We start from the raw sequence: 19,077 nt of genomic DNA on the forward strand, positions 1-19,077 counted from the left end.
GATAGCATATTGAAAAGCAGAGACATTACTTTGCCAACAAAGGTCCTTCTAGTCAAGGCTATGATTTTTCCAATGGTCATGTATGGATGTGAGAGTTGGACTGTGAAGAAGGCTGAGCACTGAAGAATTGATGCTTTTGAACTGTGGTGTTGGAGAAGACTCTTGAGAGTCCCTTGGACTGCAAAGAGATCCAACCAGTCCATTCTAAAGGAGATCAGGCCTGGATGTTCATTGGCAGGACTTATTGAAGCTGAAACTCCAGTACTTTGGCCACCTCATGCAAAGAGTTGAAAAGACTCATTGGAAGACTCTGATGCTGGGAGGGATTGGAAGCAGGAAAACGGGACGACAGAGGATGAGATGGCCGGACGGCGTCAACGACTAGATGGATGTGAGTTTGATTGAACTCCGGGAGTTGGTAATGGACAGGGGGACCTGGTGTGCTGTGGTTCATGGGGTCGCAAAGGGTCGGACACGACTGAGCGACTGAACTGAACTGGACTGAGATCAGTATTCCGAGAATTTTTTTAAAGACCACTGATAATCTTTGGACTAAGGACTTTTTTTTTTTACTACAAATATGACTGAACTAAATGAAGTTCTTTAAGGTATATGGAAATTATAATTAACTCAAGTCCAAACCATATGTAGTAGTCTTTTCCCCATATGACTAGCTATTATATTTTTTTCATAATTTAATAAACTAAATCATGGAGAAGGCAATGGCAACCCACTCCAGCATTCTTGCCTGGAAAATCCCAGGGACGGGGGAGCCTGGTGGGCTGCCGTCTATGGGGTCGCACAGAGTCAGACACGACTGAAGTGACTTTAGCAGCAGCAGCAGCATACATTACTTAGGAAAGCTTAACTACCCTTAGGAAATACTCTAAAAGCATAAGTAACTATGTGGTGGAAATCCATTATTTAAAAATTTGCCCTCTACATTTTTCCTTCTAAAATGAAAACATCAGTTTCTCTAGAGAGGCTCAAAAGACTCATTTTGAAATATTAATGAGTCTTGTTTTTGAAAATGAAACATAATGGATCATCCATTCATAAATTCAGCCCATTTTAGGTTAAGTGAATGATTCATCTTGAGTACTTTGTGTAATAGTCCCAGATTGTCCCTAAATGCTATTAAATGTTACCTTTCAAGACAAACTGTGTTATATATGACTTAGTTAAGAGAAAACTGCAATGTTTATGCTAAAAAGGAAAATTCAGGCAAATTAAGTTGTCTTCAATTCTTTATGTTCCTAACGAATAAAATATCATTGTTGTTCTCTTGAAAATAGGAAATCTCAACCAGTTCAGTGAGTTCTGTTTTTTTCTAAGTGATAAAAATCTCAAACAATTTTTAATGAGTGGTGATGGTAAAAGCAATGTAAGATCTAGAAATATAATTGTGTAAAATAGCTAACAAGGAAATGAGAATCTTAGTCCTAGAGCCGTAAGAATCTCAATTCCGCCACAGCCTCATGAGATTGGAAAAGGCCTCCAGCCTCCAAATGAGAACACACCCTAGCCAGTACTTTGATTTTTCACTTTGTGAGACCCTGAGTAGAAAACCCAGTTTATACAACACTAGGATTTATGAACTACAGAACTGTGGGCTAATAAATGGGTGTTTCTTAAAACCACTAAGTCTGTGCAAATGTTAACAAAGCAATAGAAAACTATGACAATTATAACATGAACATTTTTTCTCTCATGTGTCATGTTCAGAGGTCTGTTAGTACTTGTATGGAGTTCTTTGCCCCATAGGTAGTAAAGGAATTCAGGTTACTTCCATCCTGATCTGCCATCCCTAGAATATTACACTCGTCTGCATGAGCCGTGGTGGCTCACCACCAATGTTCATGTCCCAGACAGAATGGAAAAGAGGAAGAGAAGAAGAGATAAAAGATATGCCCTCTTTCTTTAAGGACATACTTTGGAGACTATACAGGTAACTTGTGCTCACTGGCCATAGCTTAGCTGATCACTTCTAACTAAATAAGAAAACTAAAAGTTGCCTTTGGATGAGGTGCCCATGGATCCAGCTAACATTCAGAAGATTATTACTATGGAAGAAGTGAAGAACAAATACCAGAAAATAACTGATAGATGCCACAGGCTATTTTAAATAATAATAATAATTGAAAATATTCAAAGATCTTCTAAAAATAATTACAGTGTTTGCTTATGGAGTGTTGGTGCATGAAATTGGGAACAGGGATGAAGGGGAAGTTTTTCTTCTCTTCTTTTTTATACTTTCTCGTTTTTGAATCTTGTAAAATATAAGAGTTGTATATAAGAACCGCCCGCCTTTCTTTTTACCCAAGAGATACTTGTCTACCTTCCCTCAGCCACATTTTACCTGTCCCAATGTGATTAGTATTTCTCCACTGTTCCTCCTTGTCCCTCTTGAGATTTTCATCATTTGGAGTGGAGGCCATGTCAAATATATATATATATGTATGTATGTATGTATATACATTGCATATACATATATATATATATATACCTGAAGTATATAAGGTATTTTTAAGTATTTGATACATTCTGATGTATTTTACAGTAATAGGAAAAGGTCATTCTACTCTGTTGTCATTGCACATGCACAATATTTTAACTACTTTATAGGCCATATCAGTATTTATTTTGTGAGTTTTTAATTATAGCAGAGCCTTACTACCATTTATAAAGTTGAAAGCATGGAGTAGTACATTCTGGGTTTGAAATATCTATTTTGCCAGTTGACTTTCTAATAAGTTGAGTATTGTTTGTATGCAGCAGCTCCTTCCGAAATGAGGAAACCAAGGCTGATGATACTGTAATTTAACAAATGAATCTGACTAGCCATATAAATTGGGGAAAGTGAAAATGTTAGTCGCTCGGTTGTGTCCCCAACTCTTTGCAACCCCATGGACTGTGGCCGCCAGGCTCATCTGTCTATGGAATTCTCCAGGCCGGAATACTGGAGTGGGGTTGCCATTCCCTTTCCAGGGGATCTTCCTCCCCCAGGGATTGAACTCGGATCTCCTGTATTGCAGGCAGATTCTTGACCATCTGAGCCACCAGGAAAGCCCTTGATAAACTGGGGAATTTTCCACAAATAGCCACATTAGAGAGCTATACTTTCTAACTGGGTTTGATTAAAACTTGTCACAGAAATCTGTGTAAGTATGTATTATACCTAATTGAGTAGTTTCATGCCCTTTTGAGCACGTTACTGTGAAAGTCGCTCAGTCATGTCCAACTCTTTGCAACCTCATGGGCCATAGAGTCCATGGAATTCTCCAGGCCAGAATACTGGAGTGGGTAGCCTTTCCCTTCTCCAGGGGATCTTCCCAACCCAGGGATTGAACCCAGGTCTCCTGCATTGCAGGCAGATTCTTTACCAGCAGAGCCACCAGGGAAGTCTTTTAATAAGCACATTAGTCCCACATTGATTTGGATTCAAATTTCTTTACAGAAATGTTATTTTCCATATTTGTTTCTGTAACTACAAGTTTGGCCTTCCTAAAGCATGACTTTTTTTATTACTATGCTAAAAACAAACTAAAAAACCTTGCCTTCTTTCATTTCACACAGCATAGGACTCAGCCTCATTTTCTAGGCACTCCATCAACTCATTCCAGTCTTTCTTTCTAGTTTTAGTTTCAGAAATTTCTACTCCAGATACACCAGAATTAGTAGATACTCCAGTTTCTACACCTGGAGGAGAGCATGGCCACCCATTCCAGTATTCTTGCCCGGAGAATCCCCATGGACAGAGGAGCCTGGTGGACTTCAGTCCATGGGGTCGCAAAGAGTTGGACACGACTGAAGGACTAAGCACAGCACCAGTCCCCATATATTTCTTACAGAGACCCCTCTCTTACCTTTGTTTACATTGCCCCTTCATTAAAAATTACACAAGAGTATGCATTCACATGTGTACACACGAGAGCTTTCTGAATTTTTGCAATTCTTCAAAACACAGTACAAACTAGTTCCCCATCCCTTGAGATTTTTTCTGACCACCCCAGGGTTAAAAAGTGCTTCTCCGTTTCCTTTGGCACTCATTGTCTGGCCTTTATCTCTAACTTGGCATGTCTTTTATTGGTTTATATGTCACTTACTGGTTTTTCTCTTTTTTCTATTTTAGAGTCCACCACTAATAATGTAATTGAGTTCTCATTGTCTGACAGCATTGTGGTGTGTACAATTAATCTTACTTAAACCTTAACAGAGTGAGAAACTTGAGGTTCATTAAAGTCTCATAGATAGTTACTGAAAGATCTGGGACTCAAAGGAAGGTCTTTCTGACTGTAAAGATTATAATTTTTATCCCTCCACCAAGGGATCAGACTCAACAGGGAGGTTTAAACATGCAGGTGTCTAGACCCACATTAGCCTTTCTCAAATGAGTATGGTACAGACCATATTGTGTCTAGATCTCCTTTCCTTCTCCATTAGCACCTGGAACTGTCCCTTGCATTTATAGAAACTCCAAATGTTAATTGACTTATTTTAGGAATAAGCAACAAGTTGTCTTTATTTCAGCACTTATTTTTAACTGCAAAACCAGTGCTTTATAGAACTGCAAGTAATGGGGAAAAGGGCAGAAAGTAACTTATAATTTAATTAGCATGTATGATACTGTCTAATGGTTATTGAACAATTACTGTAGCAGTTACTTTCGTAAACATTCTGAATGTAATTAATCTATTTAATTCTCGTATCACCCCTGTGAGATAGCTATTACTGTCTTCATTTTATGGACAAAGAAAACTGAGACCTAGGTTAATAACTTGCCCAGTTTCGGGTGACTGAACAGCTGAGCTGGGACCTGAACTCTGGTAGTCTGGCTGCAAAATCCACGCTTTACAGCCATTTCTCAAACATAAGTATCTGAGATGGCATTCTACTCATGACTTAACAATAGTTAGCTTCTCTCAACCACATACTTTTTTCCAAAATATTTTCACATATTTACTACAAGTCATTCAAAATTCTATTCTAGAAATGGGAGTGTGTTATTTCAAAAGATCCAAAACCAAATTACTATACCCTAAGAACTCTTGCCTGGAAAATCCATGGACAGAGGAGCCTGGTAGGCTGCAGTCCATGGGGTCGCTAAGAGTCGGACACGACTGAGCGAATTCAAACGCTCTAAATGTTAGAATTTGAAAAGGTTCTTTGCTCATTTATACTTGAGAAAGATCTTAATTTTTATTACCCTAAAATAATGGGGATGGTCTACAGGAAGATTTGTATCTTTCGATTCTACCTCCTCATCTTTTGGGGAAGAAATTTTCATCAGTTGGATTTAAGTGTTTTTGCTAAAGATGATATTATTAGAGTGTTAATTAAGCAGTCTAACTTAGTACGGCATAAGGTATATGCCTTAAACTTTAACCTGGGGCAAGGTGTTCTTGTTAAAATATTTTCTGATTAACTGAAAACCAGAAAATCTTTTTCCGAATCATGTAACTGAAAATATTTACAAAATAAACACTTAAATTTAGCCTTAGTGAACAGAATGTACTGAACATAATTTAGAATCTTCCAGTGCCCTAAATCATTATAAGCATTAAAACTGATTGTTATGGTGGTATAGTGCAGATTGTTTAGAAGATTGAGTTGCTGAGTAAATTGCTGAGTCTAGATTAGGATATTAGGTTTCATTAAAAACCCATTCTTTTATTTAGCAAATTATTATGAACTCGATATGAACAGTCACTATTCCAAAACTCTGAGGATTTACTGGTGAGTAAGATAGACCCTATCCCTGCCCTTCACAAAGTTTGTGATCTCGTAGGGAAGATTGTCAGTAACATGAGAAAAGGAAGAAAACAGGAAGGGTGCTATAGAAGCTCTGGTAGGAACATCCAAACCAGGCCAGGGACTAGGAAAGATGTCCTGGAGGACACACAAAGGATAAACTCTGGTTTTACTTTTTATTTCCCCCAAATGGAAGATTAAAAAGATTATTAATTAGTAGTTTTGTTCAATCAGGGCTTGAATCTTGAAGACTCTTTATTGATTATAAATTACTGAGGGTATCAACATAATTAGCTTTTTTGTAATAAGGAAAAATATTACTTTTAATGCGTATATATGCATCACAACTAATTTGAGCACATTTCCTTCAAGTGCCTGCCCCTATGTGGTAAGATTATAGGAATCTCTTTCCTTCTTTATGTTTTCTGTACAACTTGATAATTTTAATCAATATTAATTGCTTAAATAACCATATAAATGTTGTAACTCTTTTAAAATTTAGTCCTGATTTTATTTTATAAAATTTAGAGTTTGAGTTTTTTTTAAGCTGAGACCCTGAGCTTATTAAGGAAAATGGTGGACCATTTTGGTGCAGATAAGTGATTTTTTAACTAGTGAAAGCTAAAAATATGGGACATACCAAGCTTACAAGTATATAATATTAATAATAGTCTGACAATTTTTGAAATCAAGGGGGTGGAAAAAAGAAATGTGTAAATTTGATTCCATAATTTAGAACTGGCTTAAAGAATTCTGACATTAAAATGGACAGATATGAACCCAGGGAAAAACCATTAGATGTTGAGGACTTTTGTCAGCCCCAAAAAAATACCAGTGTAAGTAAGCTAGTCCGTATTTATGAAAGAAGTGTTTGTTTGGATCCCCTCTATTTAACCAAATCATTCTGTGAAGGGATACTAGAAAAGAAATAAGTATTTACTACAAACCTACTTTGTGCTTTGCATTCTTTTTCTTAACCTTATGTCAGAATGTCTAGAAAGATCACTTTCCTTATTAAAAATAAAGACCAGACTCTCTAAAGTTAGTATCACTGGAAGGATCTCCTGGTGAGAAGAGCAACTGAATACAAACTGATACAGAGAGTTATCTTATTTTAGCCCTGTAGTGACTGCAACCACGAATTTGAACTCAGGGAAGTGTTAATTAAGCAGTCTAACTTAGGCATAAACATTTCTGTTTTTTTCCCCCCAAAGTGTAGCTGGGGCAACACAAGGCTACAATCTTCCATGAACATTTATATAAAGTTATAAAGAGACTACCATGAATTAATTATATAATCTGACTTATATATCCTTTTACCTATTGCAAAGACTGTCCCAGGGAAAAAAAGATCTTTTCTGGTTCCTTTCTTTATATGGCAACAATATTGAATGTGATTTTTAGTACCTACCTAGATAATAAAGGGCTGAAAAAAATCATTCTTTCACAGTTCTTATCTTCCTGTGTCACAGCAGCTAACACGAGCATAATTTCATATCTAGTACAGACCCTTCTTATCTTTATAAAAGTATGACTTTGCCTCTGACTGTGGTTGTGGTGTTACATTAAGGCACATCCGAACACGCTCCCATTAACCATAAGAGTCAGGCCACAACATAATAAAGGTGGTGGTAGAAGTTTTCCTTGCATGTCTGTTTTAGTTTCTCTGAGGCTCCAGAGGCAAAGTTACTGTCTGCCAGAGTCATAATTTTAACATAGGACTCTGATCTCAAAATATGTGCAGTAACATTATTTAAGGATGTTGATTCACTTTTAGAAGGTGAACTTTAGTCAAATCCCATTCCCATTATTTATGGATCAGCAAAGTTCTCTTGTCTTTGACATCCTCTTCTGCTTCATTTTATCATATAATCCCTCAATGTTTTGGAAAAACCATTACAGTGAAAGATCATATTTAAAAATTTTACTTTATTTTTAGTCTTAATATGTTGGAATTTCTCCCCATCCTGTACTCAGTCTCCCATGCTTGGGTGTTGCCGGAACACAGAAGACATGATACCTAAAAGTGTATGCATACTCTCTTCCTGGAAAGAGAATTTGCCCCAGTCTGTAACTGTTCTGAAGGATGACTCATTCTTGACAGCCATTTGAAAGACTTAGACCCTGCCTCACAGCACAGTGGGGAAGAAAGGCAAGTAATCTACAGTTAAAACCGAGAGAGTGATATGTACTGTGATGGAATTAAGTGTGCCCAGATGTATGTGGGAGGCCAGAGGAGACATACCTAACCCAGCTAGGAATATTTGTTGAGTACAGTCCAAAGGGTTGCACAGAGTTGGACATGACTGAGCGGCTGGGCACACAGATGTGCTGGAAAAAGCTTCCCAGGTGGCACAATGGTAAAGAATCTACCAGTGCAGGAGACGCAAGAGATGCAGGTTTGATCCCTGGATAGGGAAGATCTCCTGGAGGAAGAAACGGCAACCTGCTCCAGTATTCTTGCCTGGAAAATTCCATGGACAGGGGAGCCTGGTGGGCTACAGTCTTTAGGGCCCCAAAGAATCAGACACGACTGAGTGACTGAGGACACAGACATGCATGTGCAGGAAAAGGTGATGGTTAAAGAAATAGTTGTTTAGCCAAGAGGAAAAATAAGCAAGAAATATCTTAGAAGTAGAAGGAATAGCATGTGCAAATGCATAGCACAGAGAAATTAGAGGAGACTGAAAAGGTATGAATAAAGAAATATAATGGAAAACAGAATACACTGAGGAGTATCTGAAAATGAGACTAAAAATGGAAACATAGGTGCTCAGTCAACCCAGAAGTCAAACCCACGTCTCTTGCATTTCCTGCATTGGCAGGTAATTCTTGACCAATGCACCACCTGGGAAGCCCCATAGGGTGTGTTACAAATACCTTTATAGCATGCTAAACAGTTCAAGTGTTCCCTGAAAAAGAACAAAGAGCCACTGAAGGATTCACTTGAAGCAGGAAAATAGCAACAACAAAAGCAAATAAGTAATAAGGATAATAAGACCTGGGCACTCAGTGTGGAGGGTAAGAAGAAACTAGAATGATTTACAGATTTCATAGTCAGTTGAGCGTAAAGATAAATGACAGTATCTTTCGCTGTGCTGCAACATATACAAGGAAGAGAAAAAAAATTGGTTTGGGTAGAAGGATAGAGATGATTAATTTATTACTGAGCATGTTAGGTTCAAAATGCTTTTTGGTTTTATAGCTCTTTCTCATAAGAAAGGTTTGTAATGTGTCTTAGGGCTCTCCAGGAAGTCCCAGTTTGATAACTGCTGGTAAGGGTGTGTTGATAAGAATATAAATACAAACTCTGAGATTTGATAACTTGAAAAACAAATTCTCTTTGATATAGCTAATAGCTATTTCACTTCTAGTAATTTATCCTGTTGACATACTGATACATCTATGAATTATGTTTGTGCAGAGATGTTCATTACACCATTGTTTGTAACAGCAAAATGTTGAAAATAAGTTGAGTATCAATAGGGAAATAGTTAAATTATGGGACATTGTTATGGTGGAATACTATGCAGCCATTAAGAGATTGGAGCAGCCTGTGCATGTACTCACATGGAAAGCTCTCTAAGCAAACTATATTATTAAGGTGCAGAACAATGTGTGTAGTATACTGTCACCTGTGTTTTTAAAAGAGTAGACACATAATTGCTTTTGTATGCATTAAATACCTCTATTAAGATTTATACACTCGAAACTAACACAGCATGGTTAACCAACTATTCAGCAATAAACGCAAAACTAACACAACATTGTGAATCAGTTATACTCCAGTAAATACTAAAACAACAACGACACCTCACCAGCCTTTTTTACGTTCTCATAAAAAGCACCATTAGTTGAGGGAACAACATGAAAACAGGTGCCTGAAAGCTTGGGAAAGACGTGGTTTCATGTTAGCCTGATTATGTCAAACAGTGATAGAAGGAAACACCTCCAGCTCTCATCTCCTTCCGGCCTTCCAGTTCTCCTGGGAAGTGATAGTCCTTGAGTAGAATGTGAGAAATGAGAAGGAAGGGTGATGCTTTAAGTGTAGAGACCAAGTTCCTTTTCAGAAGAACCTGAACGTCCTGTGGCACATCTCCAGGGATAGGTTCTGTTCCTGTTACAGGAGATGAAATCTCTGATTCCAGGTGGGTACGCATAATTCAAAGAGAAGGGATTTTGAAACCTGATACATGGTTATTCTTAATAAGCTATCTTTTCCAATCCATCTGTAACCATAAGAAATTAATATTTTGATGCCAATAAAACTAAAAACAGTAACTGCTCAAAGAGGACGGTGACGGTGGGAAGAAAACTGAGGGAGCAGCAAACGCTGAGGCATCGGAGTAGTGCTCCAGATCTAAATCTGACTATTGTTTGCTAAGCATACATTACATAAAATACTTAATCAGTGCTGGTGGTGTAGTCTTCAGAAGATGGGTCCAAAGAGCCTGGCTGCGGAGGCCATTTTCCAGATAACTCATGTGGCCGGCGGAGCCTTAACATATGTTTTAAAGGTCCAGACCTTAAACCACAGAAGCTGTGAAGAAACATAAAGATAAATATAGAGTCTATATGTGGAAAATCTATAATTAAAATAAAGTTAAACTGTTGTATAAAAAGGACCTAACACAAGCCTCTTCATCAGCAGCAGTACTGATTTAATCCAGTCTGTACATGTTGGATGACGGGTCTGCCCTGCCATGCAGGCACTTTTTTTTTTTAACCTCTGTGGCCTTAATGTTTGATCCTGACGGGATTTGCGTCACTGATCCATATCACTGCCTGTGTGATGTCAGCATGTGGGTGTACAGTTAGTGAGACCTAGTTAACCGCATGTGCTGTAGTAAATCCCAAGCACCATTTCCTACTAGAATAACAAAGAATGATTCGTGGTTGTTCACATTGGACTGGTACTAAAAATAGTAATGTTTACAATCTGCTGCATCCACGCACATTAATATCAGAGCCTTTGTAGCTTTCTAAACAAGAGCCCTAAAAATAACTCTTGTTTAGAAGCAGGTGCTTGCTTGGTAAACATATCTACTGTTTTCTATCTATATACAGCTTGATTTAGTGCTAAAGATAGATTCTAACCGTAGTATGATAGTCATTCTTCATCCTTTTCCTACTTGATATGCTTGTCATTGATACATCTAAATGCTTAGCAAGTCTGATTATAGAAATTTCTAGTTACCTGTACACAGATAAATGAAATTACCCATAATTCTAAATCATCCATAGACCCCTGATTTTAATAGTCTACTTCATCCAGCCTTAAAAAGGAATAATAAATTTTCAAGGAAAAGAAAGTCCCCTAAAGCAGTGAATAATAATTACCTTGATCTTTTTTCTTTAATCTCCTACTTCATTCTTTTTCCCAAATTACAGTTGTCACACACTTCTAATGCCCAGGATTAGTGTTAGAGTCCATACTTTCAAGGACCTTTCAGATACACTAATAAAAATATATGATTAAAAAAAAATACATACAATCAAATTACAATAGACTAACTCATTTCAGTTCCAAGACTATATAGGCTTGTGCTGATTACCAGCCTCATGTAAATAAAAATTATCAGGTGTTTTGTAACCTGAACAAATAAGCATCGCTTATTAATAGGGTGACCTTATGTCCCATTTTGTCTAGGACAATCCCAGTTTATTCCTCTCATCTTGATATCTGACTGGTTTAACATTTGTTCCAGACTTTTCATTTTTTAACAGAGTATAATTAATAGTTCCATTAAAATAAGCTCTGATGTATTGATCAGCCTTCATTTCGTGTTGCTAGTTTCTGCCATGATCTCCTCTAAGCAGCTTGTCTATCTCTTGTTTTTACTTTAACCTGTGATTATACTTAAAGGCAACTAGAATAAACCGTTTCTCTTTTCCTGACCCCTGTCAGAAGCAAGTCAAGCATGGCAGTTAAGGTACTTAGCAGTAGAGCAGAATGTTCTTTGATAAGGAGGGCTAAGGGCAGAACTCTTTCCAGTCTCCTGCCGGTGGCCACGGCAGTATGTGATGCTCATGCCCCTGATGGCCACTTGGTGTCATCAGGCCTCCAGTAACCCTCTGTGAACATTTGAGGCAGTGTTGAGAAAATAAAAACCAGGAGCCTTTTGTTTGTTAAAATTGTCATATAATCAGGTACAAAAGGGAAAATGAAAAATGTATTCACCACTGCAAAATGTTTTCCTGTAATTGTGGTGTTCTCAATGCATTCTCTCTCTTTATTTCTGTGGAAAAATTGATGCACATTGTTAAATTAACATATCTTTAGAAAACATGAAATAAATTTAACTTTTATTTTTCTATTGTAACTGAAAAGTCCTCGAAAATATGGATCCTAACACTAACCTTGGGCATTAGAAGTGTCGCAGCTGTGGAAATAGTTGAGGATAGTGAGGGGATAGAGCTGAATCTTGTTAGGAGGGTACTGAAGACAGACCCTGTCTTCCCAGGTGGCGCTAATGGTAAACCAGATAGGAAATGAAGTATGTCAAGGCTGTATACTGTCACCCTGCTTATTTAACTTGCATGCAGAGTACATCATGAGAAACAATGGGCTGGAAGAAGCACAAGCTGGAATGAAGATTGCCAGGAGAAATATCAATAACCTCAAATATGCAGATAACACCACCCTTATGGCAGAAAGTGAAGAACTAAAGAGCCCCTTGATGAAAGTGAAAAAGTTGGCTTAAAGCTCAACATTCAGAAAACGAAGATCATGGCATCCGGTCCCATCACTTCATGGCAGATAGACGGGGAAACAGTGGCTGACTTTATTTTTCTGGGCTTCAAAATCACTGCAGATGGTGATTGCAGCCGTGAAATTAAAAGATGCTTACTCCTTGGAAGAAAAGTTATGATCAACCTAGATAGCATATTCAAAAGCAGAGACATTATTTTGTCAACAAAGGTCTGTCTAGTCAAGGCTGTGGTTTTTCCATTGGTCATGTATGGATGTGAGAATTGGACTGTAAAGAAAGCTGAGTGCCAAAGAATTGATGCTTTTGAACTGTGGTGTTGGAGAAGACTCTTGAGAGTCCCTTGAACTGCAAGGAGAGCCAACCAATCCATCCTAAAGGAGATCAGTCTGGGTGTTCATTGGCAGGACTGATGTTGAAGCTGAAACTCCAATACTTTGGCCACCTGATGGGAAGAACTGACTCATTTGAAAAGACTCTGATGCTGGGAAAGATTGAAGGCAGGAGGAGAAGGGGATGACAGAGGATGAGATGGTTGGATGGCATCACAGACTCAATGGACATGAGTTTGGGTAGACTCCGGGAGTTGGTGATGGACAGGGAGGCCTGGTGTGCTGCAGTTCATGGGGTCGCAAAGAGTTGGACACGACTGAGCGACTGAACTGAACTGAACTGAAGCAGACCCCAGTAGAGGAGGAAGTAGAGATCAGCTCAAGACTAGAAAGGGGGGGAGATAGCTTTAATCCAGTGTGAAAGGACAATGATTCTTCTGAAAAGAGAAGAGTTTGTAAACAACATTGAAAGAGTTCAATTTTATGCTGAGATACGTAGTTGAGGTTGAATTGGGGGATATCCTTAAAGAGTGGTGGGGATCTCTGATAATCCCTGTAGAAAACAGGATATAAGTTTATTATCCAGGAATAAATTCCTGAAAGGATTCCTGGGCAGTGCTCATGGCTGAGTTAAGGTTGGATATAATTAAATTCATAAACATGCCAATCCACATAACATTTGATTTCTACAGTTCAGGTCTATGAGAAGATAATTAAATCTGATTTGTTAGAATTGGTATTTTTAGTGAAGGCAAGGTAAAAGGAAGACATGGATGGGAAAAAAGATCAGGCTATGAAGACACAGGTGGATCAGGAGAAACAGGAGATCACTATGAGGAAGACCTAATGTCGCAGAAGAAAGAACTAGTGAGATGCTAGATACAGTGACCGGAGATTTAAACATGAGAGCTTTAACATTTCAAAGACGAGATTCTGTAGTGGAATTCTGAGTGATAAATTCTAAGATATATCACTGAACATGCTTTACTAAAAACAATAGAAGAGTTCAAGAAAGGTATGTTAGGTTTTCTTGGACACGGAAGTCGTCTTGCTGATAGGCAAGAGCTGGGAAAAACACTGTGAACATGGTGCTGAAGCTCTCAATAAATGATGGCAGTGAGAAGGGGCAGAGGGTGCTGTATCACCATGCATTACTATGGCGTGATCTCGAGGAACAAGAAGCTGAAGCATGAAACAGCAACAGTAGTGGCGCTGAGAAGCAGCCCTTCGGGTGTCTGGAGCCTGCCTCAGGAGAGAATGAGAAGCTGCTGCTCCCAGCAGCTATTGGAAGAGCTGTCCTGGAGGCGAGCTGGGTTTCATTTAAAGAAAGCCCATCAGCAGGTGTTCTGTGAAAAGGTTGAGGATCTAGGGGAATTTATAACAAGGAAAATGTTCCAGTGAGCACAATGGGAAGAAATGAGAAGATCATCCGTTAAAGAAAGTCAAGAAATGGAAACACAGCTGTGTGAGAACATGAGCCAAAATGAGGAAGTGGGCTGCTGGGACTTGCTTTTTGTTTAGGGGCTAAAGATCAGAGGCATGGTTGGATTTACTGGGAGCCTGAATCCAACATTTATGAGAAGATTCTGTTGAGACCAGGAGACTTTTAGGTATTAAGCTATGCTCCTCAGGGCAGCTTTGCCTTTTAGTGAGACTTAGAAGGTAACAATTACCCTTCCTCACTAGTGAGAATGATACTTCAGTGTCTTATCTCCTCTGAAATGTCTGGCATGTATTTATTGAAACCTCCAGGTTATCCCTTGCCAGTTCTTCTCCAGCTTTTTGGAAGACCAAGTCTTTGAACATGGTTTATATATGTTTAAAATATTGCCTTATTGTTAAAATAATCCTGGCTTTGCCTCATTGTGTGCTCTTGGCAAGTTACTTTATTGCATTCTGCTTCAATTCCCTTACCTATAAGCGATGCCTATTTCAGTTATTTCGAGGATTGAGTTAACACATGTAAAACATTGAATAGTACCCTGTCCATTACTTTCTCAGATATGTGTGTGTGTGTGTGTGTGTGTGCGCGCGCGCAGTCATGTTTGACTGCGACCCTGTGGATTGTGTGTGTGTGTGTGTGTGTGTGTGTGCACGCGCGCAGTCATGTTTGACTGCGACCCTGTGGATTGTGTGTGTGTGTGTGTGTGTGTGTGTGTGTGTGTGCGCGCGCGCGCGCGCAGTCATGTTTGACTGCGACCCTGTGGATTGTAGCCCGTCAGGCTCCTCTGTCCATGGAATTTTCCAGGCAAGAATACTGGAGCAGGTTGCCATTTCCTACTTCAGGGTGTCTTCCTGACCCAGGGATTGAACCCATGTCTCATTTGTCTCCTGCATTGGCAGGCAGATTTTTTATCACTGAGCCACGTGGGAAGCCCCATAGTGACCATTCTTATAATAATAACTATCATTTATTGAGTGGTGGCAGCCAGTGTACTTGGTACTTTAAATTTATCTAGTTTGATTCTCACAACAATGCTATGAAGTTGATTGTTTTAACCATTTTATAGAAGGAAACTGAGTCACAGAAGAGCAGTAAATTGCCTTGCTAATAAATATTGATGCTGTTGTTAAAACTTACATCTTTTAATACGAAAATGCACTTTCTTTCCACTGTTCAATTTATTACAAATCACATTCATTATCATTACCTGTATATTTGTATTAGCTATAAATAAATGTCCTTAACTACACAGCACCATAAAGTAATGAAAAGCCCTCCAAAGTTCTTACAGTCTTATTACCCTCTCTTATAACTGAACATTTAGTCTTCTTCCTGGTCTCTACACCTGCTTGAGTAAAGTACTTTAAGCCCCAATCATGACCTGTCTTTTCAGATTTCATGAGCATGAGTGAGAATACCATCTACCCAGTATCTGTATTAGTGTCCAGGTTAAACCTTTAGAAACAAGAAAAAATCAGATGAAAAGAAAGTAAAACCAGTAATAATAATACAAAAAAAAAGATAGTGTTTATTAACTTGAGATGTTAAATGCCTGTCTGAAATAGAAATCCCATGCTTAAAGAACAAGTTGATGAAGCCTGTATTCTGTAGATAATTCTTTTGTGTACTGTGGGCTTTCCTTAAGGGTTGCCCACAATACACAAAAGAATTTTAAGGGATGAGTATGGAGAGTGCATCAAGTTACACAAGGACATTTCAGAGTGAGGCTTCTAAATTAGTGTTATATGTGTCCTAAAATTTATAAATGAAAAGCAGCCGGCTGGGGTAATAAAATTTGAATTAGTAGATAGTATGTAGGGCTTCCCAGGTGGCTCTAATGGTAAAGAACCCATCTGCCAATGCAGGTAGACTAATGAGACGCTGGTTCGATCCCTGGGTCGGGAGGATCCCTGGGAGAAGGACGTGGCGACCCACTCCAGTATTCTTGCCTTTAGAATCCCATGGACAGAGGAGCAGAACAGGCTGCAATCCATAGGGTCGCAGAGTCGGACATGGCTGAAGCGACTTAGCACACAGGCCTATTAGTTATCAGAGGAAAATGAGAACAAAGGGAGTTTTTTTACATCAGATATCTATGTTTCCATGAATATCTTGATGAGCTTTTGAGCTGGTTCATAAAGGAGTCTGAAAATTTTCAAATCCAGGGCAGAATCAGTAGAAATCTTTTAATCATTTACTGTACGCCAAACACTGCCAGCAGGAACGCTTGCTTTTTTTTCCCCTTCCCTTTCCGCGGGTCACTGCAGGTCACGTGGTTAGTATCACGTGACTCGGTCAAAGGATCTTTTCCTCGTAGCTTTGCTAAAAAAAAAAAAAAAAGGCAGCAACCGCGATTCTCCAATTAAAGCTGCTAACGTGTACTACGCTGTTTCCTTGTTGGATTTTCTTGTTCTCTGCTACTGTAAAAACAAAATGAGTGGTAAGATTTACTGGTTTTGAACATTCTGCTTTTATTTTAAAACGTAGCAAGTATTGTATTACTCTAAAGTCATGCTGTGTGTTTTTTCAATAGATGCCAGATCTGTCGCTGTAAAAATTTTACATTGTGGCCATGTAGTTATAAAAAGATTAGACTCTGTTTAGAGTTGGGTTGATTTTATATTCCACAGAATATTCCTTTCCAGAGCCTTTACTAGGATTTTCTTTTTACAACTAAAATCTGCAAACTGGCATCAGATTATTTGGAAGCCATTGTGAAAGCTTGCTTGTAAGGAGAATGTGTGGCACGTCAGCAGCCCGTTGCCTGTTACGAATTTGAACCCAGACAGATCTCTCGTTTTGTTTTGTTTTTTAATCAGATGTCTGCTCATATCTGCTAATAAAGAAAAAATTTAAAAAGAGTTGACATTTTACTAGATGAAATACCGTCTTTACTGAATCATTGATGGCAATTTTTAAGGAATTTAGGCTTCTCAGATTTCTTAAGGCAATTGGTAAATAGAGCTGTTTACTCTTATGCAAGATTTTAGAAAAGGAAATATGCCCTTAAAAATCTAGGTATATGATTTGTGGTAGATTTTGCTCAAATCGTATATATTATTAAGGAGTTAGCTGGTGGATCTACAGTGGTTCAGATACAGCTACTCTCCTGCCAGATGTGCTTAATGGTACAGTCTGTAACAGACTTAGCTTCTTCACTGAGACAGGAGCTCCGTCACTGCCCTCAATCAAGAGTTTGTAGTTAATCTTTTCGTACCTCCTAAATTTCAAAATATTGTTGGAACTAAGGAGGTGATGGAACTTCTGCATCATCAAGTATGCGAGGTTTTGGAGTTTTGCTACTATAGACAGGAATAGCAACAGAAATGGTGCTGTAAATATTGTAGTTCTAAGCAACAAAATAAATACCTGTATTTATTTTGTTTATACAATGGGAGTTTTATAGGTTGTGTTGCATGTTACTTCACACCAGTATTTTAGATATTAAATAATGCTATACATGAAGTGTGTGGTTTGGTTTGGTTTGGTTTGGTTTGGTTTTAAAGAAAAAAAATCTAACCTTGTACCATTTTCCCTCAGGGTAAGAAAATTCACTTGCTAAAGTGAAAAGATTACTTCATAGGGATATGAGTTAATGATTATTCCTGGACTGCAGCTAGTTATGGGTTTACTGCTGGTTTATTTGAGATTAGGTTTGTTTTGTGCTCTCTTCAGTAATCACACTTATAATTAAAGAATAAAGTAGAATTTTGTACTACTAAATTACAAACACTTAGCAGCTTTCAAAGAATATTATGGTTTGAATTGCAACTAGTTAGTATTTATATATTCATATCTTTAGTGAAAGAAGAGCAACCCAAAGCAGTTATGTAGTTTTATAAGTTTAAATGTAATCGGTAATAATTTATTTTTTACTCTGATGGCTAAAAAACAAAAGCTTGTTCTGATAACTTGAAATAGGGATTAAACTTGACCACGTATGCAAGGTACCAGTCTCTGGCACATACAGTAGAAACACAACAAAGTAATTTCCTTTATTAAAATTATATATAATAGTTTTCAGTGAATTCTCTTTCTGGTTCTCAGCAATATTTCACACATTCTGAATAATCTCTAAGCCAGATCTCAGGATTCAGAAAGCTAGCTTGCCATAGTTTTCTATAAATTAGCTAACAGAAGTAAACCAGCATAACTTTAAAACTGCTGTCATTTCTTGAGTCCAGCATATTGAAGTTGAAAGGTGAGTTTTGGATGAAGCCTCTCTTGCCTAGAGTTGTAAAGCATGTCACAAGTATTGTTTAGTAAATTTATAGGTAATGTTGACTTAGATGTAGGAAAATTTTGTTTTTGTTTTCCAAGGATATGAAAATAAAGAAGGCCTTACTTGTCCTTAGAAGCATCAGAGCATATTTCTTAAAGCTCATTACATCAGTTGTTAAAAAATACATAATATTTTAGTGTTTACTAAATACATAGTAGAAATATATCCTTAGATATGAAACAACTTTTTAAAAAGTTGTTGGGAAATGATATCACTATTAAAATGAAAGGAAATGTAGAATTTAAGACTAGCTGAGTTTTCTTTTTTTTAAAAGGACTTTTCAGTGTAAGAAACAAAAAAACCTTTATTTGGGCAAATACTCATGTATTCCATTTTTCTAACGTTCTCAAGCCCCCAAAGGCATGACTTATGCATTACAGGGTTAAAAGAGATTTTTAACCCTAAGAAAACAAGTTCCAAATTTCTAACTAATCTTCCTCTTACTGCTTCTTTCTCTTGACTTTTTCTTGATTTTTTCCTATTGTTTTTTTCAAATTTTGCCTTTTGTATTTTTCATTGATTTTATATGCAAAGTTTGGTTTGATTTTCCACTGGGTC

At 37.8% G+C, this 19,077-nt stretch overlaps 1 protein-coding gene across 5 annotated transcripts in view; it reads left to right on the forward strand.

The window, feature by feature from the left end:
* FNDC3A (fibronectin type III domain containing 3A) overlaps positions 1-19,077 on the forward strand; it is a 113,896-nt gene that overhangs the window by 45,692 nt on the left and 49,127 nt on the right. The window contains exon 1 of one of the 5 annotated variants that reach the window (XM_069601347.1): positions 16,483-16,677. The exons of the other annotated variants lie outside the window; for them this stretch is intronic. Coding sequence (XP_069457448.1) covers positions 16,671-16,677 — 7 coding nt within the window. The 5' untranslated portion in view covers positions 16,483-16,670. Of the gene's footprint in view, positions 1-16,482; positions 16,678-19,077 lie in introns of those variants that run through there. 5 annotated transcript variants of the gene reach the window in all.

This window comes from Ovis canadensis, chromosome 10 (genome assembly GCF_042477335.2).
Source record: "Ovis canadensis isolate MfBH-ARS-UI-01 breed Bighorn chromosome 10, ARS-UI_OviCan_v2, whole genome shotgun sequence".
Classification (NCBI taxonomy): Eukaryota; Metazoa; Chordata; class Mammalia; order Artiodactyla; family Bovidae; genus Ovis; species Ovis canadensis.